This window comes from Lacerta agilis, chromosome 1 (assembly GCF_009819535.1).
Source record: "Lacerta agilis isolate rLacAgi1 chromosome 1, rLacAgi1.pri, whole genome shotgun sequence".
NCBI classification, from domain to species: Eukaryota; Metazoa; Chordata; class Lepidosauria; order Squamata; family Lacertidae; genus Lacerta; species Lacerta agilis.
In genome coordinates this window covers 20,778,267-20,804,863 of record NC_046312.1, presented here as the reverse complement: position 1 = coordinate 20,804,863, position 26,597 = coordinate 20,778,267, and the positions used below count along the sequence as shown (strand labels likewise).

At 44.5% G+C, this 26,597-nt stretch overlaps 1 protein-coding gene across 2 annotated transcripts; it reads left to right on the top strand.

Moving 5' to 3' along the window:
- Window positions 1-371: 371 nt before the first annotated feature.
- On the top strand, window positions 372-26,009 carry CHGA (chromogranin A). Of its 2 annotated transcripts, XM_033140770.1 has the most exons (9): window positions 372-788; window positions 1,778-1,824; window positions 14,092-14,185; window positions 14,402-14,470; window positions 16,159-16,257; window positions 19,814-20,404; window positions 21,381-21,835; window positions 23,714-23,824; window positions 25,387-26,009. In XM_033140770.1, exons 1-9 carry the CDS (start codon window positions 746-748, stop codon window positions 25,468-25,470), a joined length of 1,593 nt encoding a protein of 530 aa, XP_032996661.1. In that variant the 5' UTR covers window positions 372-745; the 3' UTR covers window positions 25,471-26,009. The 2 variants fall into 2 exon arrangements, with proteins under 2 accessions (XP_032996661.1, XP_032996668.1); XM_033140777.1 differs by lacking the exon at window positions 23,714-23,824 and having other exon boundaries at window positions 375-788.
- Window positions 26,010-26,597: the final 588 nt, after the last annotated feature.

Sequence of the window (26,597 nt, the reverse complement as noted above, 5' to 3'; positions counted from 1 at the left end):
GGTTTATCTGCTGTGGCCATCTCTTTTCTTCTTCTTTTGACATCTTTCAATCACTAGACCTGTAACTGCTCTGAAGAACATGACAGCCCACCATAATTGGTGCCTCTGCACCGCTCCCTCCCTCCCTCTTTGGAGCCTACGCTGCGCCATAGGTTACACCAGCAGTGAGCATTTCGACTGGGCGCATTTGTGCCTTCTTGTCACAGCTTGCAGAGTGTGAAAAGGGAGGAGCTGACATACGCCTCTCTTCCTGGAGCCGAGCGCTGTCCGATAGCAGCAGCAGCAGCAGCAGTGAGCAGGGCTTTTAGTAGGCTAGCCAGGTTCCTGCTCTAAGAGGGAAGCTCAGAAAGAGTAGCTGAGTAGCTTAGCCGCGCGTCGGCTCTGCAATCCCTAGCCAAGGAGATCTGGGACGTACCCTTCCTGGGAGGGAGAGATGGCTTCCTCCTGACGCCGTTTCCGGAGGGGAGGGGGAGAGACAGAAGGGAGGGGATGAGATGGGAGGGGGGCCCTATATAAATGAGGTTGCTGCTGCAGTGCCCCGTCGGGGATCATCAGCATTAGAGAAGGAAGAGGATCTAGGGAAGGGAAGGGGACGGGCTGATTAATCTGCCTCCCGGCTCAGCTCTCGCCCGATGCCAGAGTCCCCTCCTGCCAGCTGCTACCTCTAAAACCCGGCGTCAGCAATAAAGGCAGGAGAGATCTCCTCTAGCCATCCTTCGGCGCTGCAGCCCGTTTTGCCAGCGTCATGACCCGCAAAGTATTGCTTGCTGTTCTCCTCGCAGCGCAAGGTAAGCCTCCGAGGCAGCGGCGGGTGGGCTGGCTCCGTCTTCTGCCCGCAGTTCCTCTGCCTTATGGAACTTGCCTGGGGACCGCTGTCCGCAGCGGCTGTTCATTTCAGCACCAAGGACAGAGGCGCTGTGAGGCGCGGTCTGTGGCTCGCTGGGGCCGTGGCCCCGTCCGGCTACCGTGGACACAAGATGGAGGAGCTGCTCCAGGAGGACGGGGAGTTGCCTTGTTTTTGGAAGAGGGGAGAGTTGGCTTGGGGGTACCACGCAGTTCTCTGAGTCAAGAGACTTCGGTGAACTCCTGCGAGAGCCTCGAGAATCTGACTTGATCCACAAGGTCATTTTAAGCTAGCTAACTTTTTGAAGCCTAGTCGACCCATTTTGCAAAGCATTCGAGTTCCTTTTTGAGTCTGGTTGGTTTCCCCCCCTTCTAAAAATAAAAATTCCGTCCTGCAATTTCTTTGTCTTTTTAACCAAACCCCCCCCCCGTTCTTTCCTCCTCATTTCTCTCCCTAGCTTCCTACCCATACGCTTCCTCTTATCTGTTTGCACCCATGAACAACCTAAACAAACCACCAACCAGCTTACTCAGACTCAGGATGCTGAAAAGAAAGATTCTGCAATCTGCTTCTGAATGATTTGTTGCAGATCCACCCCCCCCACCCCCACCCCCACCCCAGTATGCAATCATTGCTGCAGTCCACTTAGCCTTCACTTTGGATGTCTGTTTAAGCAATTGTGTTCAGGAACCAACCACTTCTCTCTGTTTTTAAGCCCCAAAGTGGAGCAATCTTGCAATGCTGAATTTCATACGCTGTTTTTGTGACTTATTATCCTAGCAGAATATATTTGTGCCAATTGCTCTCTCTTCCCCATCTGGCTTGCATTGGCTGAGTTTTGCATGCCATGGGCCAGTTGGCTGGAACTATTCCAATGAACATGTAATACTGTATTAAGGTATTCTTTCCTTTCTCTCCCTTTATCTCTTGCAGTACTTTCACTTCCAGTAACAAACCCAGCGACTAAAGATGACACAAAGGTGAGTCGCAAAAACAAAATGGTAAAAATAAATAAATCAGGAATATTGTTTAAGCAGAACTATGGGGCAGTGTCCTGTCTTGTCTGTTTAAAAGATTCCACAATATATAGCAGCTTGAAATGAATAAGAAGAAGCAATTAATTGCCTCTTGTGGAGGCCACTTAACATGTTACATTTTTAGCTATATATCCAAGATTCATGTGTGCTTTTTTTGTACCTAAAAAACATGGGGCAAATATTGACTGCAAATCCCCTCTGGGGTAACCCCAGGCATGTTGCTGGGAAATGTAGGAAACAGTCCTTCTAAAAAGTCATTCCTTGCCCTAGTTTCTGCTCCTTCCCACTTTTTGCATGTGATTAAAAGCAAGACAACAAAGACGTGTGTAATTTCATCACTGTTTAATAGCAGCTGTAGGTGCCCCTCTTGAGTATCTGAAAGGTTAGTGAATTAGCTTTCCAATTATATCCTGCATAAGCCCATTGTGGACTAAACTTAACTCCCTGCTGCTAAAGGGCTTAAGTGTTACTGGGTAACATACTTGAAAGTTGTCATTAAGACTGATGGACTGTCTAAAGTGAGGCAAAACCAAACCAAAACGAACATTACACAAGTGTGTTATTATGCCAGGAGCTTAAGAGATCAATATCAAGGCCCAGATAATCAGTGGGTAAGCGTATATGCTGTACAAAGTGGGTTACAACTGAAATATTGTAAATCCACATTTGAAGAAACGGTTGGATGAGGATTTTGCTACAGGACTGCCAATGGGTGGCATGGAAATTATTAAGATCCCTGTGAATTCTACCCAGTACTTGTGTGGCAATATGATTATGGGAAAACAGACAAGAATGGGAATTCATTAATTCCATCAATCCATTCTGTCACCTATCTGTGTAGACACATTTAGCTGTAAAAGTAGTGAGATATAAATTTGATCGGGAGAAATATGGTACAGGAAATGAAAAAAGTACCGTACTGAGGCCACATTACCTTGTACAATATGTACCTTCCTTTATGGCCTACTGTGGTCTGGTTTATGTATCTACAGGACTGGTGGGACTGGGGGGCATCATTTGGGGATAGACTTGATGCCCATTTTATACCTTTATTTTCAAAGTCAGATGCATGCATGGGCTGTGTGTGTGTGCACACAGCCAGAGGACTGAGGGAGTGAGCATGGAAGCACATCTTCAATAGTGCAGGTGGGGAAAGGAATTGGTGGTTCACGTTTGGTGGCCTCCCACAATGTGGATGCACAATGCATTTCTGTATATAGATCTGTACTGGGACAGAGTATTTGTCTATTTTGTGCAGTGGTATTTTACAAACCATTGTAGTTTGTCATGGGTAGAGGGGCAAGTGGTTAAGCCTAAGACTGACTTTGTACATCTTGGGACTAACACAGCAGTCATTGATGTATCTGCTGCCTACTATCCCTATATTTATATTTATTTATACACTTCTACGGCACTTCATCACATGGCCAAAAAGCGGAGCACAAATTATTTTAAAAATGCAGCGACTCATATTTCTAAAATCAATTAAAAGATTCAAAGTGAATTAAGCACAGCATAAACTAATAAATAAGGGGGGGAGCAACAGGTACAATACAAACTGACCTCAACAAATCACACCTCTTTGCATCCAAAAGCTTGGCAGAAGAGGCAAACCTTCGCCCACCTTCTAAAAGAGCACAACTCTAAGGCAAGACACGCCACAGTGGCAAAATCCAAAGTTTTGGAGCTGTCATTGAAAAAGTCTTCCTGCAAACCCCTGCACTGTTGAGCCCTCACAGGCAGTGTTAGAAACTGAAATATGAAAGCTAGAAGCTAAATGGCACCTTAAAGCTAAGTTATGGGTGCCACAACGGAGTGTCTAGGTGTGCTTTTTTAATAACAAGAATACAAAGCTGAAAATGGATGAACTGCAGCTAAAATCATATGTTCATTTTCACATAGTCTAGTCCTTCTCCTGCCCACCCCTCTAATATTCTTAAGAGTGTCTCTTCTGCAGTCTTCGGAGAGTAGCTGGAAGTGGGGAGGCAGAAAAAAGGTCCTCCTTTCCTTCCACTCTGCAGTTTTAATCTGAAATCTTAGGAGCAGTACTACGCCCAGAACTCAGAAACTGCTCACACTAATGATATTCCCTGTTGCAAAATGTGACTAGAACAATGGGAGTTTTGAACGCTGCTCACAGGGGCACCCTAGGAGGGCTGCACTGGCTAATCCTAAAAACTAGAGAGGTTGGTATGGGAAAAGGGATTCTCTCAGGTTTTTAGGTTCCAGGCTGTTCAGGGCTTTGTCTATGTGCCTGCACTCGTATATCTCCTGGAAATCTGCAGTCAAAATTCCCTACTACAATATTTCTTTATGCAACCTTAAAAAAAATGCTGCCCACTTTAAATTTACCTAAATTTTCTTCCCTTGTAAGTGCTAATGGAGTTGAGCTTACACGCCTTACCTCCATCTTTTACTGAAATCTGCTACAAGGGACCTTTCCATTTTTGCATGGATGGGGAAAAAAAGCTTTTTGCCAGCTTCGCTAATTATCCGTAATCTCTCCAGAAAACACAATTACCTTTCAGCCCATGTGCTTTAAGAAATGCTGCACTGTCCCCTCTCTCTGCCAGCTGGGAGATTTTGTTTGGAACACTCTTCATGCCCAGCAGCAGTTTTGGAGGCTTCCAAATATCTTGGGGTAGGGGGTCGATGTAATTTCACTTTTGTCTGGGGCCCCCATGCTGGCTGAAATCACTGCAATTTTGCAACATTTTCATGAGAAAAGAGCACACCAGCACTTTCTGAGGCACCGTGCTGTACAGAATACTTGGCTGCGGCTGTTTGAGAAAACTCTAATAAGCCCACAAATTCCCTCTCCCTACCACCATCCACAAGTGCTTTTATACCTGCAATTATATGAATCTCTGTTGAAAAGTCTTCCTTAAATGTTTGATGGTACCATTTGCACCACAGCACCCCTGAGCTTGGAATTAAAATTCTAGAACTGTAGAACTGGGTGCAAAGACTGGAATGGTGCAGAGAATAATCTAAAGGCCAAGAAGATGGTTCTGTTGCTGAATATAAGGAAGTTTGGGCCCTGATCTGTGTTTGCACAAGAAACTTCCAAGCTTGCAGTCCAGTCAGAATTATGCTCAGTGCTGTCTCAGTTGATATGAACAGGCTTCAGCATATGCATGCTGGATTGAGGACCATATGCAAAGAAATCTCAGCCCCATGGAGGTAGAGCATCTAATAAATATAGGGTACAATCCAGATTAAGTTAGCTGAACTTAGTTCCCATTGATTTGGACTCAGGTTAAGCCATGGCAAACTTGTCCCATTGATTTCAAGGGGATACTAAGTACATCTTGCTTTGCACTGATTCAGCCTATAATAAACAAGTCAATGCTCATTTCAAGATTACCAATGCCCATGTGTCAAACAGGAATAGCAGCAATCCACAACATAAAGATGTTGGGGGGCTGCAGCCATTAAGGCTACAATTCCACACATTGTTACATAGAAGTAAGCCCCATTTAAGGATTTACTTTTGAGTCTTCTTCTTCTTCTTCTTCTTCTTCTTCTTCTTCTTCTTCTTCTTCCTTATTAAATTTATATACTGCCCTTCATCCAAAGATCTCAGGGCGGTTCACAAGATAAAAAATACAGGATAAAAGCTCAATTTAAATAGTTAAAACAAAAGCAAAGCAAAGCAATAACCCCCCTCCATCCATAAGCTGTAAGCCTTGCAAAGCTCTCTGCACAATGAGCATGCTATAAAGTAAGATAAAATAATTACTAATAGCACTGTTCCCCATTAAGCCTCTGCAGAATGGTTTGCTTCCCTCTGCAAGCCACCAAGTCAGAACCGAATTCTGCCGCACCCCCGCACCCACCCCGACCACAGCACCTCCTGCTGACTTCAGCCATCCAGCATTGCTGACAATGTGAGAAGGTCAATGCTGTGAGCTATGTAGTTAGCCTATTTCCATAGCAAAAACTGCCAGCATCACACACATTGATCCCCCCCACTAGAAACCCATCCTATAATTCACCAATCTGCAGCAGATCTCAGAAGGAAGGGTCATTAGTCTTACTCTAGCCTTCTTCTGCATGTATCCTTCAAATAAAACAGGGAAGGGTGCAAATTAGCTCTTCCTTTTAGCTGTGCCAGTGGCTTAAACTGGTCCTGCCAAGGGTGCATCTGAAGAAGTGTGCATGCACACAAAAGCTCATACCAAGAACAAACTAGGTTGGTCTCTAAGGTGCTACTGGAAGGAATTTTTTTATTTTGTTTTGACTATGGCAGACCAACACGGCTACCTACCTGTAACTGGTCCTGCCAATGTCCATCACCTCCCCTTAAAAATCTCTACTTTACTGTTGCTGACTGTACTTCAAAAGGATCCCACTCAGCATCTTTATGTGTTATTCTAAACCTCCTGTGAGTCTGCTTCTTTCTCCTGTATGTTCGGACAACATACCTGGCTTGGATAAAATTAGGAGAAATCACTCTAATGAAATACTTGCTACAGGGAAATGTCATGCCTGACAGCCTTCCAATTGCCTCCATTTGTCACCTGCCCACAAGACGACATGGTATTCTCATTGTCTTCCTGCCTGTTTATATTCCTGAGACTAATCCAGGAATGAAACCCAGCTCCGTATTGTATGGCAGCGATTCTCCAAGAGTCTCAGGCAAGGAGCTGCCTGAGTAGCAGCAGCAGCAGCAGCAGCAGCAGCAGCAGCAGCAGCAGCAGCAGTAGTAGTAGTTTGCATTTATAGCCCACCTTTTCCCAAGGAGCTCAATGTTCTTTCTCCTCCTACTCATTTAATCCCCACAACAACCCTGTGAGGTAGGTTAGGCTAAGAGGCAGGGCCCAAGGTCACCCAGTAAGCTTCGTGGCTTAATGGGGATTTGAACCCAGGCCTCCCAGGACCTAGTTGAGCACTCTAACCACTATGCCACCACTGGTGTAGCCAGACCTGCATAGAGAGATGCTGAGGACTGAGCCTGGGAACCTGGGAAGCAGATGAGCTCTGCTCCTTCCTCTAACCCCAACTGCGTGAGTATGAGACAACAAATCCCAGGTCTCTTGCACTGGCCCCAGATGCCCTGGATCTTCCCCCTCTTTTTAAAAAAGAAAAAGTGTAGCTCAGCCTGCTGCCAATGAAATGCTGGTGGGATCCCAGCGATCCATCATCTTGTGCTCAGAAGCCCAACCTTGCATCTGTACACATCCATTAGCACGTACAGTACAAATTTGTATCAGAGCCTATGACCTGGTTCTTAAGTGCCTAACACCCTCCAGCTGGCTGCACAGACCCTTAGGTGCTTGCAGAAAGGCATACAGCAACATCCCACAAAGCAGGCAGCTCATAATCATAGAGACATCATTTTATGGCTTTCATCTATTTCAGGGTTGAGCTCTAGCATCCACAACATGTTTCTAGGCCGAGCCCCATAGGGCCATAAAAAGGATCCTGCAGGATCAAACCATAGGACTATCTAGGCCAGCATCCTCTCCCACAATGGCCAACCAGATGCCCCTGGGATGCCCACAGTAAGCAAATCCTTCCCACGATACATCCAATGGGTGAACTATGAAGCAGGTCTCCTGTAAAATCCATTATTCTCTGACCCTCAAATCTCCTGCAAAGCTGAAAGCCAATTCAGCCAGAGCGAAGAAAACACAGCCTTAAAAAAAAAAAAAATCTATTCAGCCTCACTGCAACTGAAATTACCCATTCCTTTATTCAGTGCCCCGTGTAGAGTCACCAACGCATTAACTGCCAAGTTGTTGCCCATTAAGACTTATAGCAGGGGTGGTTAACCTTTGCCTTCCATATGTTGCCTCCATCATCCCTGACTATTGACCATAGAATCATAGAATCATAAAGTTGGAAGAGACCACAAGGGTCATCCAGTCCAACCCCCTGCCAAGCAGGAAACACCATCAAAGCATTCCTGACAGATGGCTGTCAAGCCTCCGCTTAAAGACCTCCAAAGAAGGAGACTCCACCACACTCCTTGGCAGCAAATTCCACTGTCGAACAGCTCTCACTGTCAGGAAGTTCTTCCTAATGTTCAGGTGGAATCTTCTTTCTTGTAGTTTGAATCCATTGCCCCGTGTCCGCTTCTCTGGAGCAGCAGAAAACAACCTTTCACCCTCCTCTATATGACATCCTTTGATATATTTGAACATGGCTATCATATCACCCCTTAACCTTCTCTTCTCCAGGCTAAACATACCCAGCTCCCTAACCAGGCTGCCTGTTGGCTGACAATAGTCGGAAGTCCAACAACGCTTGGAAGAATAGAGGTTCCCCTATCACAGTCCTATAAGGTTTAAGTACAGGCAACATTTCTTGTGTTTTAAGGTCCCCTGAGGAGTTCGTCCTCCAGATGCTATTTCCTCCCAGCCCACAATTAGGTTGGACTTCCTAAGTGGTGGCCCCTCGACTGTGAAATAAAATCCCCAATTAGGCTTAGCAGGCTCAAGGATGGTTTTCCTTTATGCAAAGGCTGAAACCTTTCTGTTTTTCCATTCTTTTAACAGTTAACGCTGCTCATTTTTCTTCTTTTGCTTGCTTATGCTTGCTATGACTAAGTGCTGAGGGGTGTATGCCATTTTCATATTTTTAATTAGTTCTATTATTGTTTTGTTCCTTATATAAAACCTCAGGCGCTTGCAGAAAGGCCAGTGATAAATGTGAATAAATAAAGCACTGCTATGAAAACACATCTTTCAAACACCCACTTCTTCAAACGTGCGGATAATGCTCACATACCTGCCCATATACGAACACAAATGCATTATCTTTTGTGTGTCTGTGAACATTTTTATAGCACCAACATTAAGGGGGAAATTGCAGGGTGGTGAACAGCATAAAACCAACAATAAAATGCCATTGATAAAATAAGTATAAAATATATCACAAATCAGTAGATCAGTACACACACACACACGTTGCCCCCCCTCGCCCATGGTTTTATGTGCAGTTGTGCCATGTGCCATCCTAATGTGTCCTTAGCAAATAAAGGCTTGTCAGATTCCCAGCTAGAGCAGTCGAGGACCTCTGGTCTTCTCAGGGTGACAAAAGATATTGCAGATGTAGCTCATCATACCTGTTCCTGTCCTGTTCTTGTTGGACACCTCAACCCCAAGCTGCTGCAATTGATCCAGATATTCCCCACATCTAGCAGGAGTGGGACTAAGGTGTCAGAAATCCTCTCTCCGCAGTGCATTGGATCCAGACGAAGTCACACTTGAATCCCACTGAAATCAATTGGGCTTACGTGAATATGACTTACTCAAATCACATGGATTTCAGTGGGACTAATTTGGTCTAGATCCAATTGTGGGAGTCCCTCTGCACAGCTGTCTTGCCTTTAGCAACTGATGGGGCAGGGTGTAGGACAACCTCTGGCTCTCCAGATGTTGTTGGACTCCCATCAGCCTTAGCCAGCATGACTAATGGTCAGGGATTATGGGACTTGTAGTCTAACAACATCTGAAGGACCACAGGTTCCCCCATCACTGTGGGAGGGTGAGCCTTGAGAGCTGGTATTGACTCAGGGACCAACAGTTGCTTACCCAAAGTGCACAGCAGTTGGTCACATAGCGGATTTCCAAAATGGTGCCCCAAAATTAGAATATTTGCATGCAGGATTGACATTCTTCCCCTGAGCAAGTCTTCCACCAGGCAAGTCACTCTGGGCCCCGAGACAATGTTTTCTCCAACATTGAGGCTGTTGTGCTCTTTAACCTGGAAGAAGGGGATTCATTGTTTGCCTGTGAGATGTGATGCCTATGAAAGCTTATGCATCAATAAATTAGTTAGTCTTTAAAAACTCTGAAGAACGTAAAATCAAAGCATTGGTCTTTAGGAAGAACTACTAGAATAATATGATATGCAGTGCCATGTGAAATGTGCAAAACAAGAACGCAGAACATATTTGTTATGTGTCCCCCTTTATTGATACTGGGATAGTTCAGTTGGTAGAGTATGAAGCTCTTAATCTCAGGGTTGTGGATTCGAGCCCCATGTTGGGCAAAAGATTATTGTGTTTAAGGGGTTGGACTAGATGATCCTAGTGGTCCCTTCAAAATCTACAATTCTAAGTTTCTATGCTCATGCTCTGTGTTACCTTTATCAGGGAGATAAGATCAGCTCATGGGTTGGAGCATGGCCTTTTGTGCAGTAAGACTACAGAATTCATACCCAACAGATCAGTGAAACTTCCCTTTCGGCTTCAGGAAGAAGTATAAAGCACACACCTTTTCTTTTGCTTTGCTAATGGCTTTGGAGAACAATGGTGCTGTCATTAATCTATCTGCTGCTGCTTGAAATTGCTTAAGTGGGGTTTTTTATGAACTGTGATTTTATTTTTATTTTTTACAAATCTATTTTAACGGCCGTAAAAGCCACCTTGAGCAAATGATATAACGAAGTGCTTATTATTTATCAATGAATAAAACATCCACACTGCATGGGGGCGGTTGGCAGTGCTGCAACTGGGAGGAGGAGGCAGGATAGTTAATAAAGCAAGGAGGGGGCCGTCGTTATGTTTTTAGTCCATTTCTTAGGCTGCAAGAGGATGAGGACCAATGTGGTCTCTTTCTCCTTATCCAATGCTCCTGGGCTGATGTGTTTTTTTTCTTCCTGGTTTGGGAGCAGCTCAGGGGTCAGAGACGGCTATGAATCCTTTGAATCCTTGTATTCCCCTGGCCCTTCCCACCACAAGATGCATCCTCTTGGGTACCTTCCCAGGGAGCCATAGGATTGCAGGGTGTCACAGCACTAGCAGGCCCAGAATGCCCAGAGTGCAGAATTAACTCTTCATTGTCAAAAGCACACTTACAAGTTAGGGAATGGCAGGTTCACCAGTCCTACGTCTCTCAGCTACTCCTAGGTATGCACCCGATGAGGCAGTTGCCACAACAGAGAGGCCCCTGGCCTTGGCTTAAGTATCTCCCTGATCTGATCTCCATGCCAGCAAGTGAAGACTCTGCCTGCATGGAACCATCTGCTCCTCCCTCTTCAGTCCTCTTCTGGTTCTGGGAGACAGTGGAGCAAGAGAGGTGGAAGCAGAAGGAGGAAGTATGGAAGCCCTGGGCTCTACCCTAGCCTGGCATCTCCCTCCCTCTACCTGTTCTTCACTTTCCAATCCTGCAGCTTCTCCTGCCTCTGACTCTCAACTCCTGGCTGCTACAGGCTCCCCCAGATCATTGATCCCTTCTTCAAGTTGGTCTCCAACCCCCCTTCTCCCAGTGCCCACTCCTCAGAATCCAGCCACTACCCCTCAGTGTCCTGCCAGGCCCTGACATCAGGTCAGCAGCTGTTCTACAGAAGCTGTTCTACAAAACAATATAAAGAAATAAAACAACACCCAAAGGCAAATGCCAGTAAGATCCAATAAAACAGGCATGGGGAACTTGTGGTTCTCCAGGTGTTTTTGGGCTCCAGCTCTCATTGTCCCTGACCATTGACTATGCTGCTTGGGGCTCATCAATGTTGAAGTCAAACAAGAATTTTTTTTTATTTGTGGGCTGTTTTAAAAGAGGTCCAGGTGGATGAGAAAGATGGGTGTCTCTCTCTGTGTGTGCATGGTTTTAAAAAAATGAAAGTGAGCACTAGGTTTGAAAGATGGAAGACCGTGGGGAGCAAAAGGGTTCCATCCCATGTTGTCATATTTCCAAATTCCTTTTAATCTGAAATGTCAATATGGGGAAAGCAATTTTCTACGGGGATGATAAGGGTTAGTCACTTACAAACCACAAACATTTGGACAAGGCTTGATGAAGGGAAGTTGCTGGCAACTGGGACTCAATTGCCCACACATTTTAATTTAAAGGGTAGCTGTGATTGTCTAGTTTTGTGTTGCAGCAACTTGTGGGAGGTTTAAATTTGGAACACCCTGCTGTTGACGAGGTTTTTTTCTGCTTCTAGAAAAGAACGTTGCTTTGCAACAACTTTAAACCAACACCAATACCACAAACACACCCTGCCGTTTAGATGAGAGCCAATGTGGATTATTGCTTACCGTATGATTAGGAATGCAATCCTATGCCAATATACTTGGGAGTAAGTGCCATTGAGCTCAATGGGACAAGTAAATCTTGCAGCCTAAATCGAGAAATGCTCCTCTGCATAGACTTAAAAAACAGGGCTTAAATATTGCAGTGCTGTTAATCCCTCCTGTGCATGATGGATAAATTGTGATATGAACGCATGGTTTTCAACTTTGGTTTGGAAAGCGTGGTGCTCAACAAGGACAGGATAAAGAGTTCAGGGCTTTTAAACCAATCTTCCCCAACCTGGTGCACATGGGCAGTTTTGGACTCCCATCAGTGTGACTCTTTTGCACTGAAAGGCGGAGTACAATGTTGACATTTATTGCTTTTTTAAATTATTATTAAGGCTGGGTTATCTTGTTAAGTGATGCTAGCAGCAGCTTAGGCTGCTACTAGGGGGTTGGATCCAAAGCAGTTGTATGTATGCATTCTGTCAGCTCAAGGATTTCCCCTTCATTAGGTTATCCATGCCTTTCTCACCCTGCATGTGCCCATGGCGAATGAAGAAGGAAATGGAAATTGCACTGTTGGCAGGCCCAGATTAAGCAACTGGAGTCCCTGAGGCTATGCAAACTTGGGGGGGGGGGGAGCTAAACTTAATAGCATCTAAACACGAGAAACAAAGCTTAGTTCTCTTCTTTACTATTAATAAGCAACTGGGTCTAGATAGTAAAACCTGCCTGTTTAATTTTTATGTTCTGGCAAGAGGTTAAGGACCTGCTCATTTATCAGGCCCTGGGTTGCAGCCTGCACAGCCTGTACATAAGTCTGGGACTGGATCTTGGTGCACAGCCATCCACAACATCATTGTGCAGACATGGGTACACCCATCCACTCCATTGCTGAGACCAGCTCCATCTGGTTTCAAATGGACACACTGGCAGGGGGTGGAGGGGAGAGGGGGCGTGTCATGCAGAGGTGTCATGCAGGGGTAGGCAATCTAAGGCCCATGGGCCACAAGCAGCCCACGGGGGTCGTTTAACCGGCCCACAAGCTGCCCCCGAACATAGCTGTCAACTTTTCCCTTTACTTGCGAGGAATCCTATTCGGAATAAGGGAATTTCCCTTTAAAAAAGGGAAAAGTTGACAGCTATGCCCCCGAACCGAGCCACCCGCTCGGCGAGTCCCCATGCACTGCACTAAACCAGCGCAGAGCGGCGCGGGGACTCGCTTCCGCAGCGCCGGAAATCGCGTCTGTGCATATGCAGATGCCGGAAATCGTGGGCGCATGTTCTCATGCGCATGCGCAATCCGGCCCTCGGAGGGATCTCCGCTGGAGTGAACCAGCCCAGGCAAGTAAACCTTGCTGACCCCTGGCCTAAAGGCACTGAGCTTTGATTTTCAAAATGAAATTAGTTTGTGGGGGAAATGCTTTTCAGGGACACAAAATGTGCTTTAGGTCCAGATTGTGTATGGACTAGGTAGAAGAAACAAGATCTCAGAGAAGAGTGGCAACTTAAGTTGGCAGAATATGCGCAGCTTACAGACTTAACATATAGAATAAGAGAACAAGAAGAACATACGTTTAGAGAAGATTTGAAAACGTTTATTGACTATATGGGAAGTAACTGTGTACAGTTGAAAATGCTGGCAGCATTAAGATAAATTCAACAGTGTGAATAAGTTGCGATGGACGTGTGAATAGTGAATGGTATCGTTTGCGTAAAATATGCAGGGATTTGTGATAAGTAAAATGAAAGAGATGAAGGGAAGTCATTGATACCTTAATGATGTCAAAATGAGTATTTTAAATTGTAAAACAGAAAATTTAATAAAAATTATATAAAAAAGAAAAGAAACAAGATCTCACCATGAGTTGACGGTAGAATATAATGTCATGTGTATGCAGATGGACTAAATGTGGAACCATACAAGTTTCACTGTTCCATATACCTGCAGCCCTCCAGATGTTGTTAAACTACAGTACCCATCATCCCTGACCATTGGCCATGCTGCATGGGGCTGATGGGAGTTGGAGTCCAACAAGATCCAGAGGGACATCACAGGGTCCCTGTGCATAGTTGGAGTGTTGTATTAGTGCTGGGGAGACCTGGGTTCATATCCCCACTCAGCCATGAACCTCTCTGTGAGGATGAAATGTGGGAAGGGAAGGAGAACCATGTCCAGTGTGTCCTGAGTTCATTGGCAGAAGGATGGGATGTAAACAAATATATTTGTGTTTTTCCAGGTGATGAACTGCATCGTCGAGGTCATTTCTGACATAGTGTCAAAGCCAAATCCACTCCCAATTAGCCAGGAATGCCTAGATACTCTTCAAGGAGGTACAGTGTCATTTCCCCCCCCCCCTTACTAATGAAAAGTCCAATGAGTTAATATTATAAAATTAAATTGTGTGTTCTTTTTCAATGGGCTGCCATGATGGATGATTTTTTTAAAAAAACCAAAAAGATAACCTCAACCAGCCCATGTGCTAATGGAGCTATGATGACCTTGCCTTTGGCAGGCTTCCCTGACAAGCTGCTTCTTCTTCTTTGCAGATGAAAGAATCCTTTCCATTCTTCGCCATCAAAACTTACTAAAGGAACTTCAGGAGATTGCAGTCCAAGGTACAGTTTAGCTGGAATCATGGGGAGTGCCCAGTCTTTCACTTAAGAGGCATGCACAGCTCCTTGTATTTTACCCAAATGGAAATCTGAAGAAGTGTGCATGCACACGAAAGCTCATACCAGGAACAAACTCAGTTGGTCTCTAAGGTGCTACTAGAAAGAATTTTCGATTTTGTTTTGCCAAATGGAAATAATTAAGAAAAAGCAAGAGAGTAAATTATGCAGAATAAGGGAGTTGCATTATCTATTCATATCACAGCATTTCATGTTATTTGACACAGGGTTTAGATTGCCCTGGAGTTAGGGCTATTGGTCAGTTTTGTGTGAGGAGTACACACAGTTCTGTCTTCAGACAGCCTTTGCAAAAACGGCTATGCTCCCAATGGCATAAAAAAGCTTTCAGCTAGCTGTTCTGCAGAAGGCACATTTCAGCCCAGGGCTTCCTGATTTGTAGCCCTAGACATTCAATGAAAGCCTGTTGCATTTGTTTTGTGCTCAGGTCCATCTTGCAGGCTTCCCATAAGCATCTGGATGGCAACTGAGAGAATGGGGCTGGATCTAGACACATCAAGGAAGCATTTCAGTTAAACGCATTGCAAGCTTTGTATGAGAAACGGGTTAGCAAAAACAGAACCCCACAGCGCCATCTGGTGCCACAGTGTTAGAATGCATAAACAACGCATATAAAGCACTTTTTCTTTGCCAATGTAGCCGAGACCTGGGATGCTGGACTAGATGGGCCACTGGGCTGAGCCAGCAGGCTCTTCTTATGTTATAATATATGCAAAGCGGGTGGTTCTGTGGTCTGAACCACTGAGCCTCTTGGACGTGCCAATCAGGAGGTCGGCGGTTTGAATCCCTGCAACAGAGTGAGCTCCCATTGCTCTGTCCCAGCTTCTGCAAACCTAGCAATTTGAAAGCACGCCTGTGCAAGTAGATAAATAGGTACCGCTGCAGCGGAAAGGTAAACGCCGTTTCCGTGTGCTATGGCTTACGCCACAGTGTTCCATTGCACCAGAAGCGGTTTAGTCATGCTGGCTACATGACCCGGAAAGTTGTCTGTGGACAAACGCCAGCTCCCTCGGCCTGAAAGCGAGATGAGCACCGCAACCCCATAGTCACCTTTGTCTAGACTTAACTGTCCAGGGGTCCTTTACCTTTTTACCTTTACACACACACACACACACACACACAAAAGCTACCATGGGCAGGAGCATCACAGCTCCAATGGAAATCTGTTCCCCATCCCACTGTTATTTGAAGCTGCTATTGCTATTTGTCTCCTGGTGCAAATAGCAGCTTCAGAGCCATGCTGTGTGTGTGACTGCAAGGAGGAGAATGGTTAAATCTCCCTCCCAATCCATCTCGGCTGCTATTTTGAAAGGGGAAAAAAGATGCCCACTGGCTAACCAAAATATTCCTAAGGCAAGGGGTTGGACTAGATGACCCTCGGAATCCCTTCCAATGCTACAGTTCTATGATTAACGTAACATTGTTCCTTGGGGGGGGGGGGGAGAGTGCTTTTGGACAACAGGTTTTTCCCGTGCCCTTGTTGCGAGGAGAATGAACACACTTGAAATAGTTTGTATTTTAAAAGAGGAGAGGTGCCAAGCGTTGATTTCCTTCTCTCTCTCTTTCCTGTCCCCATCTCCCCATCATCAAAATTTCTGTATGTACAAAAAAAACAGGAGCAAGCGAAAGGACAGAGCAGCAGAAGAAAAGCAGCGGCTTTGAAGATGAGCTTTCTGAGGTCCTTGAAAGCCAAAGCAACAGCAACACGGAAAGAGGTCAGGGACGCGGTTGGCACTGTGGTTTAAACCACTGAGCCTCTTGGGCTTGCTGATTGGAAGGTCGATGATTCAAATCTGCGCAATGGAGTGAGCTCCTGTTGCTCTGTCCCAGCTCCTGCCAACCTAGCAGTTCAAAAGCACACCAGTGCAAGTAGATAAATAGGTACCACTGCGGTGGGAAGCTAAACAGCGTTTCCATGCGCTCTGAATTCTGTCATGGTGTTCCGTTGTGCCAGAAGCGGTTTAGTCATGCTGGCCAGATGACCTGGAAAGCTGTCTGTGGACAAACACTGGCTCCCTTGGCCTGAAAGCGAGATGAGCGCCACAACCCCATAGTCCGCTTTGACTGGACTTAACCGTCTGGGGTTCCCTTACCTTTTAACTTACCATCTTAACCCACACATAAGTCAGTGCAAGCCACGTAAATTGTGGAGGTCGTTTCAAAGGACCTTGGTGTGCACACATCTGCCCCACATCGCAAGGCAGTTTCTGCAGGGATGCAAAACATGTCATCTCCTCATTCCCACAGTGGAGTAGAGGTTAAATAAGTACATGTTCTCTAGGGTTACAATCTGGATATTGGAGGGGATGCCAGAAAACAGGGAATTATCTTCACATGTGGTGGGGTGTAAATATGTACATGGGTTGGGGGCAAAGGGTGTTTAAGGAGATAACAGAAATCACTGGGTTAAAGCTGTCTGAAAGTCCAGAAGTAGCATTATGATCAATTTATGATGCGGGTGGAAGGTTCGCAGGCTAGGAAGGACTTGCTCACAAATTTATTGACACCTGCATGAGTTATTATAGCTAGGAAGTGGAAGGGGCAGGCAGAATATAAAATGGAAGAATGGTATAAAGAGGTTCTTATTCCAGACAATCCCAATACTGGGGGGGGAGGACAAGTTGAAAGAATGGCAGAGGGAAATTGCGAGATATATTTGGCAAGGCCAGAGACCGAGAATTAAACATCTAAATATGATTGACATCAAAACAAGAGGAGGACTGGCCTTGCCGGATATAACCCTGTACTATGATGCCGCCTGTCTTACCTGGCTAGCGGAATGGTGCAGATTAGAAGATCTGGAAATGTTAGATCTAGAAGGATTCAACCTGAGATTTGGATGGCATGCATATCTAAACTATGACAAATATAAGATTCATAAAGGTTTCTCAAACCACATCATAAGAGGCTCCATAATGAAAGTTTGGCTAAAACATAAACATCTATTGGAACAACATATGCCATGGTGGAACTCCCCATTAGAGGCCCAAGAGAGAAGATGCGGTGCTCAAATGACCAAATGGCCAACTTACTTAGACCTGTTGGAAAAAAAAGACAAAAAATTAGAATTAAAACCATACGAAGACTTAAAAAACACAGTTAAGGATTGGTTTACCTACCACCAACTTTTTGAGAGATACAAAGTTGATAATAAAATAGGATTCGAAAAAGAACCGTCGAAATTCTATTTAGAAGTGGTAAACTCCAAAATAAAAACTCTCTCAAAAGCATACAGGATACTGTTGGACTGGATGGTCATGGAGGAACAAATAAAAACCTCAATGACACACTGGGCACAAGACATAGGCCAGAACATTATGTTAACTAGATGGGAAAACCTATGGAAGGTGAACTGGAGCTTCACAGCTTGTAATTCAATCAGGGAAAACATGATTAAAATGTTTTATAGATGGCATATCACTCCCTACAAACTTTCCAAAATGTACGGGAATGCAAGTAAAAACTGCTGGCGGTGTGAAGAAGTGGGGAACTGGTATCATCTATGGTGGGAATGTAAAAAGATAGAGCCATTCTGGAGTGAGATTCATTTAGAAATTGAAACAATATGTAACATCAAATTTAAAAAAACACCGGAAGCCTACCTTATAGGCATAACAACGCCTGAAATTCCAAAGAGGATACGAAATTTCTTTTTATATGCCTCCACAGCGGCTAAAATTTTAATTGGTACAAAATGGAAAAGTGCGATAGTGCCAAACAAAAAAGACTGGATTAATAAAACGCTAGAATATATAGAACTGGCGTACTTAACAGAGAAAATTAAAGACAATCCGAAAGAAAAATTTACAAAAGAGTGGAACGATTTCATACTATATCTAAAGAAAAGGTGCAACACCAATACAGTGGTAATTATAGAATAGCCCCTGCCGTACCATAAAGCGGGGGGAAAAGGAAAAGAAAACGGAAGCAAAAGATTACATTAAAAGAATAGTTTTCGGGCTTAGTCTTAAAAATACACATATTGAAAGTTTATGCTATATTAAATTTAATGAAGAGATAAAATGGGAAGCCAGGAAGAAACTATGAATAATTTCAGCCTTACTGAAGCATTCAGGAGGCTAGAAAAAGATATTATTTTTAAAAGAATGTACTTAATAAAAATTGTTCGGATTAAAATTATATGCAATTATATTCTTTAGTGTAGGTAAGTGTATTGTGTATCGTGTATTTGTATTAAGTGTTTGTATGTATTTGTATTATGTATTTATATGTATTTGTATATGTGTATGTGTATGTATATGTAAGTTTGTAATTTGTTTATTAAAAAAAAAAAAAAAAAGGTGCGGGATATAGATATTAATGATGAATTAACATGTACCATTAAGGTAAGATGAGGAATATGCAGGAGAAATGATTTTGAGGAGATATGGAGGGTGTTTGTAGAATTTGTAGGCCTACTGTTAAAAGGGAAAGGGGTCAAACCATCGCAAGAGGTGTTGAAATTTTGGGAGGTTGGATAGTTACAATGGAATGGTCTTGGTGGTGAGGTGCACATATTCTTATTTATTTATATTATTACTTTGTCAAAATAATAATAATTAATTTAAAAAATCTGGGCCCTTTACTCATGATGTGGCAATCAGTTAATTCAACCTTTGCACAGTTTGCTATTTTCTATACCCATCCACTCACACTCTCCTCTCTATCCTCCTCCATCCATGCAAGTGAGAGTCATTATTAGAGTCCAATGACAGATTCCAACCAGGCAAAAATACTCAGGGTGTGATGCAGTGAGGGGTGTGGCCTGGGGAGAACTCAAAGGGCCAATTAGAGAGACTTGGATGGCCACATTTGGCCCCTGTGTTTGAGGTTCCACACCCCTACACACCTGTTGCCCAGCAATGTTTCTTGGAAGAACTTAGCAGACTCTTTCAGAATCCCTAACAAAAACCATTCCAGCCTGGGAAACTGGATACCATCAAGGTTTGTTTTGTTCAAAGGAAATTGCATAACAAGGTAGATCAGGAGACTTCCTGGGAGTTGGTGAGGATTATGAAGTCTGAATAGAATGCTAGGGTTAAAGAATATTATATAGTTGTTATTGTTAATAAGATGAATGAGTTGTATCAGAGGAAATACGATTTAAAATTATGATCAATGATTTATATGGATAGATAAAGGAAGAATAACTCTACTTGAACAACTTGGAAAATGTTATAGTTAAACAAAAGTCTAAGCAGGAACTGCATGCAGGAACTGCATTTCTAGCACAGCCCATTTCCCGCTTAACTTTACCATTTCGCCTCTCAGATCTGTCAGAGGGGACCCCTGATGAGGAGCCCACAGCCTCCTTTGCCGAGCTGGAGGCAGAGAGAAGTCAGAAGAACAGCGAAAGGGATGTTTCAAAAGAAGAGGAGAGGAACAGCGTAGAAGAAAGGGAGACGAGGGCTAGAGATGTTGACCCTGAAGAGCAAAAGGAGAATGCGGCGGGATTTGACGGCAACGAGGTTGGCGAGACGGAAGGACTGCCCTGGGACAACACAGTAGACAATCACATCCACAATGATGCCCAAGACGATGAGGCCACTCAGCAGAGACGCCAAGAGGCTGAAGAAGATGCAGAGAGAAAGGAAGACGATGAGGTGGTGGGGGAGGAAAAGGGGCACATTTCCAAAAACAGCCAGGAGGAAAGCGAAGAGGAAGGAGAGGACAATGTCAGGGACCAGGCTGAGGATGAAGAGGAGGAGGAGGAGAAGGAGGAAGAGGAAGAGGAGGAGAAGGAGGAGGAAGAGGAGGATGGGGAAGAAAAGGAAGAAGAAGACGACGACGAAGAAGAAAGAGATGCCTCTGAAGAGGAACGTCCTACCAGCTCGGAGGACAAGGATGATCAAAGGGAAGATGGTATGTTTATCAGCTTAAGCCTATGTCCCCTCATTTGACTTACTGTCTGATGTTGCAGTCAACATCACCACTCTGAGCTTCAATACTTGGATGACCTATTTTACTGATGGGCAGTATCCAGGTTAACTTGTTTTATTAGTTACAGGTGGGTAGCCGTGTTGGTCTGCCATAGTCAAAACAAAATCGAAAATTCTTTCTAGTAGCACCTTAGAGACCAACTGAGTTTGTTCCTGGTATGAGCTTTCGTGTGCATGCACACTTCTTCAGATACCTGAAGATATCTGAAGAAGTGTGCATGCACACGAAAGCTCATACCAGGAACAAACTCAGTTGGTCTCTAAGGTGCTACTAGAAAGAATTTTCGATTTTGTTTTGTTTTATTAGGGCAAGGATTTCTGCTCGTGCCATGGGACCTCCCCCATTTCCCTCTCTCCATGCTCCCTAAATCTATCCTGGGGTTTCCCCCCAACCCCCCAGAGTAGATGTGGGGAGAGTGTGGAGAGAGGAAGAAGGGAAAGTTCCATTGCATGAGCTGAAATCCTTGCACTGACGGAATGAGTTGGTTGGATAATGCCCTATATGTTTGGACTGGAGGGAAGCAGGGAAGACTGTTCCCCTGTTCTTCAATCCTAAGTGCACTTAACTGGAAGGAAACACCATTTAATGGAATAGCTGGGCTGTTTGTGCTCTCTGCTCTAGGTCTATATCCGCTCTCGATCCATTCCTTTCAGGCATGTGAAGCAGGGCAGAGCTCCTTCCTTTTCCTACCCTAGGGTGTGCTGGTTGCTAGACATGGAAATGAAGGAGATGAAGGCCAACAGACAACCTTCAGAAAGGTGTTTAGGAAGGCTCCATGATCAGTATAGTCACCATGGCCAGGAGGCATCTATTGCTTTATACTCCTATGTACGACCTGCATTTTGTTTAGCCAAAGCAAACCATTAAACTATGTTCATTTTGCTAAATTTCCTTGTAGATAACCAAGATGCTAAAGAGTTTGATCGGGATGGGCAGCCTTCAGAAGAACAAGAGAAATTCCGTAGTACAAAGGGAGGAAGGCATCACACGTCTCGAGATGAAACAATGCAGAACGAAGACACCTCCCACGCCAGGGATGCTGAAAGTGAGGAAGTGGAAGAGAACCCCTCCAAAGGTTTAGAAGATGCCAAGAGATGGAACAAAATGGATGAGCTGGCTAAACAACTGAGCACTACTAAGAGGGCCGAGGAAAGTGAAAGCAACGAAGACCCAGACAGGTCCATGAAACTGGCTCTCAGATCCCGCAAGCAGGACTTCCATACCTCTGAAGAGGACATGAGTAGAGTGCAGAAACATCATTCCAAAGAGGAGAGCAGCGAAGGAGTCTTCCCACTCGCCGCTCTGCCCGAGGAAAAGAAGGATGAGGAAGGAAGTGCTAACAGGAGAACAGAGGTAAGACTCTCCTATCTGCAATGACCAGTCTGAGAATGGGGCTGCATACACACCATGAGACTGAAGCACATGGCTTGCCCCCAAAGAATCCTGGGAAGTGTCATTTAAGGGTGCTGGGAATTGTAGCTCTGTGGGGGGGATAAATTACAGTTCCCAGAATTTTTGTGTACATGCCGCCTGGGTGTGTTGAGTTCTAGAAGAGGATGGAGTGAGCTTTCTGGGAGAGGAAATGGCTTTTTGCAATAGCTATTTTGTCACACACTCCAGGGGCCTGGGCTTCCTTCTCCTTTGGAGAAGACACTTTCTGGGAGACTCATGGCAGCTCTTACTTTATGTACAAGTATTCATAAGCATTTCTACCTAGGGCTTTTGGTGCCTATGAGCTACCCTGGAGGGTGGCCCTCCGCAATTTAAAATTGTTATGTCATAAAGTACAGTTAAAGATATATTTATCTTTAAAGATATATGAAACATAAAAAGTGCAACAGAAGCAATACTTCACCTTTGCGGTAGTTACTTAGCAGGCAAAAAAGCCAGCCAGAGCAAGAACGTAAGGGCCTGCTGGATTAGGCCAAAGGCTTATTTAGTTCTCAAAGTGGCCAACCAGTTGCCTGTGGGAAACCAACAAACAGGGTCTGAAGCACATGTGATCCCCTGCAACTGGTACTGAGAGGCACATTGTCCCTGACCCTGGAAGTGCCTTCCTCAAACTCCCTATTTCCCAAACCATAGAATCATAGAATCATAGAGTTGGAAGAGACCACAAGGGCCATCCAGTCCAACCCCCTGCCAAGCAGGAAACCATCTCCCTTTGGTCAGAGCTGGATCCCTAGTAGAAGTGGGGGCCTGTTCTCCTTTACCTTCAGCAGTACAGAATTGAGATTTCTGAAAGTGCAACGCTGATCAATTGATCTTAAGCATCTTTGAGAGCCAGTGTGGTGTAGTGGTTAAGAGCAGTAGACTCATAATCTGGTGAACTGGGTTCGCGTCTCCGCTCCTCCACATGCAGCTCCATATGCAGCTGCCGGGTGACCTTGGGCTAGTCACACTTCTCTGAAGTCTCTCAGCCCCACTCACCTCACAGAGTGTTTGTTGTGGGGGAGGAAGGGAAAGGAGAATGTTAGCCGCTTTGAGACTCCTTCGGGTAGTGATAAAGCGGGATATCAAATCCAAACTACTACTCCTCCTCCTCCTCCTCCTCCTCCTCCTCCTCCTCCTCCTCCTCCTCCTCTTCTTCTTCTTCTTCTTCTTCTTCTTCTTCTTCTTCTTCTTTTCAGCCAGAGTAGCTTACAAATGCCAACAATAAGGTAGTCCCTGCACTCAGGTTTACAACCAAAAAGGCATGACTCCAAAGGAAAGGGAGGATGGGAACCCTTGTTAGAGAATTCTTGCAATGACCAAATCTTTGAAGAGGGATCAAGGAGAGGAGGACCCAAAAGTTGCTGGTCTCTTAGCTAAACCCATGCAAAAGCCCTGCGAGCCCCTTTCTGCCTCTACTGTAGCCTGATTGAGTGGCAGGAAGGAGCCTCAGCTGGCGTATCTCATCCTTGCATGGCAAACTGGATCACTAAAATCCGGGATCCCTAATAGCCAGCAGAAACAGGCGGACTTACTTGGCCACCAAACTAAGAGGCTATTCCCTTTCTTCCATCTACAGCAGATGTGGGGAATCTTTGGCCCCTCCCCAGATGTTGCCAAATGGCAACACCCATCACTCCATGCTTGCTGTGTCTGATGTGAGTTGTTGTTCAGCAACATCTGGAAGTTCCAGGTTCCCCATGACTGATCCACAGCTCCACACTGCCTTGTTGTTCGGGATTTCAGTTTGTTCCTTTCGAGTGCATGCACACACACACACAAAAATCGCTGTGTTTTCAGGGAATTGCCAAGACACTGATGAGACACCAGGGAGGCCACCAGAAAACCATGACGACGGTTGCTCAGGTGCCAGTAGCAGAGCAAAAGCCCTCATCGCCAGCTCAGCAAAAAGTAAGGGGGGGGGGACAGCACAGCTGCTCATGTTCATTAGGAGGAGAAAGAAATGTGATACCAGTGAGATTGTTCAAACACATAAGATAAACGTATGTACACACACAGAGATACATTAACACCAGTTACCTTTGCAACTCACAGCAAAACGTTTTGCAACCCTTGATCGTTTTCAGCGATCTCTCCTGTTTTACAATCAGCTGAGACCACATGGCACACATCTCTTTGTTAGGGTAAACTTCTCAGCCTCCTTAGGGGTGGAAGTGGTGTCTGAGATACTGTGAGTGACCTTGGTGTCAAAATACACATTGTGCTTAATGCACAGCATGCGACGACGGCTGTTTTCTCTCTAGGTGTTTGGATTTTCATCAGGACTGCGGGACATTTGGAAGGGAGACTTAGGAGAGATGGAGAAATTTGGCACAGTTCACCTTACACAGCTAACTTTTTGAAATTCACACTTCTTTGAATGTTCTTGCAAAAGAACAGAAAGTGGCCTTTTTGCTCCACAAACAAAGTGTCTCCTGTGATGCTACAAAGTCTTCCTTTCGGTTATATTAACTGGCTGCTCTCCAGGAGATTCTAAGCACTTTCGTTAAATGGGTAGGGTTGAGTTCCTCAGCAGCTAACATATATTTCTAGCCAACTCACTGATATTATACAGAGACACATGACAGCCCTTTAGGGCTTTGTTTTTTTTAAATACCATTGCTGTTGTTCAGGGATGGGGAACCTGTAATCCTCCAATGCTGTTGGACAGGCTTCCTCAAACTCGGCCCTCCAGATGTTTTTGGCCTACAACTCCCATGATCCCTAGCTAGCAGGACCGGTGGTCAGGGATGATGGGAATAGTAGTCTCAAAACATCTGGAGGGCAGAGTTTGAGGAAGCCTGCTGTTGGATAACAATTCCCATCATCCTTGACTATTGGCCATGCTGGGAGGTGGAGTCCAATAACACCTGGAGGGTTGCAAGTTCCCCATTCTTGTTATATCAAGTGCTGATGTGCAGGCACAGCAGCTCATTGGATCAGGCAGGATAAAGATCCTACATAGGCAAGAATGGCATGCAGTATTGGTTCTGCTGATGGCTGACTCCAGGTTTAATTTAATGCTGAATATATCAAAGAGCAGGCCTTCCCTGCTCATTCCCCCTCCCCCCATTTAAAATATTTTTTAATTTTTAAATATTTAAATTAAATTAATGTATTAATTTGTTATAATAAATTATATTATATCAAATATTTAATTTAATTTAATCATTAAGTTAAAATGTTTAATTAAATTAAAATTAAAACAGTCACAAAGTGGTTTATAAAAAGGATACAGACTTAGTAAAAACAAGCAAACTACTTGTGCAATAAGTACATATAAAACCCAAGAATCCAGCAAAAACAAAGGCAGTCCATTGCAAAACACATTCTCCCCCCGCCATTCAAAGTCTTTAGAGCCACTCTAAAAGCAGGTAGTTCTCTCTGCAGAGTTTCACAGCTGTGGATCCATCTCTTCCAGCACTGAAATAACCCTTCATGTGGTGTGTGTCCCCCCCCCTTTTCTTTTATAGGACCAAGAACTGGAGAGTTTGGCAGCAATAGAAGCGGAGCTGGAGAAAGTGGCCCACAAGCTGCATGCCCTGCGAAGGGGTTGACACTTTTATAACACACAACGTAAGCAAGAAGCCAGAAATTTTAACTCACCCTTTAAACACTGCAATTTAATGTCTCTGTGTGTGGTTTTTGTTTGTTTTTTTTTAAAAAAAGATGAAAGTAATAATAATGGAGAAAGTGCATTTTGCATAGGAAGCCAATTATCACTAGAAAAACAACATCGATTTCTCTCTCTATGGTAATGCTTTCCATTCACATTTGCTTGTTGTTTGATTTCACGCTCGCTTTACTGGCTTGTAACTTTTGAATTACAAGATCACAAGCAGTATGGCTTACTCATGTATTTTCTGTTGATTAAAAGGGATCGTTTTGTCATTTCCCACCTTATTTTTTTCCTTTTCCTTTTTGTCCATTTCTTTCTTTCTTTCTTTTTTTAAAGAAAAAGCCATGACAGCTTTCTAGAATGTTTAAATTGTACCATTAGGTTTTACTGGATAAAAGAACTTGCAATAACTTGTTAATCTTTTGATTCAAAGATGAGAATTCTGACTGTAATATATTCTATATAAAAATTAAGGACGAAAATAAACACACAACGTTGGGCTCCTTCCTTCATCTCTCACAGCTGCAATCTAAGAACCCCCCAGAGCAGTGCTTCTCAAGTATGTAGATCTCTGGGGTGGGGGGCAACTTGAGTGAAGTATATTGTACTTGTATTTCTTTTATAAGTAAAAGAAATACAATATAAAAACACAAAAGTATGCTGTGTTTGAAAGCCAAGATCATATGCACATCATCGTGGGGGCAGTTGTTTAGCATTAACAAATTAACAGTGGGGCAAACAAGGCACAGGCACAGAGCCGTCTTTCCCATTGGTCTTAGTGGTCCGTTGCGCCAGAGCGCCGGCCTCTCAGGGGCACCTGGGTGAGTGGGGGAGCTGTGTGACTTTGCCAGCAGCCTTCCCTTTCCCTGCATGCCCACCAGCTGCGCCCCACCAACTATATGGCTGGTGGGCGTGCAGCTTCCTTCCCAAGCCTCCGCAGGAGAGCGATCCCTGTAGAGGATTAGGATGGAAGCTGCCCGCGGCTTCCCTCCCAAGCCTCTGCATTTGCTAAAGACGGCCCTGCTCCCGGTCATCGTCGTCCTCCTCCTGCTTCCTGGCAAAAGG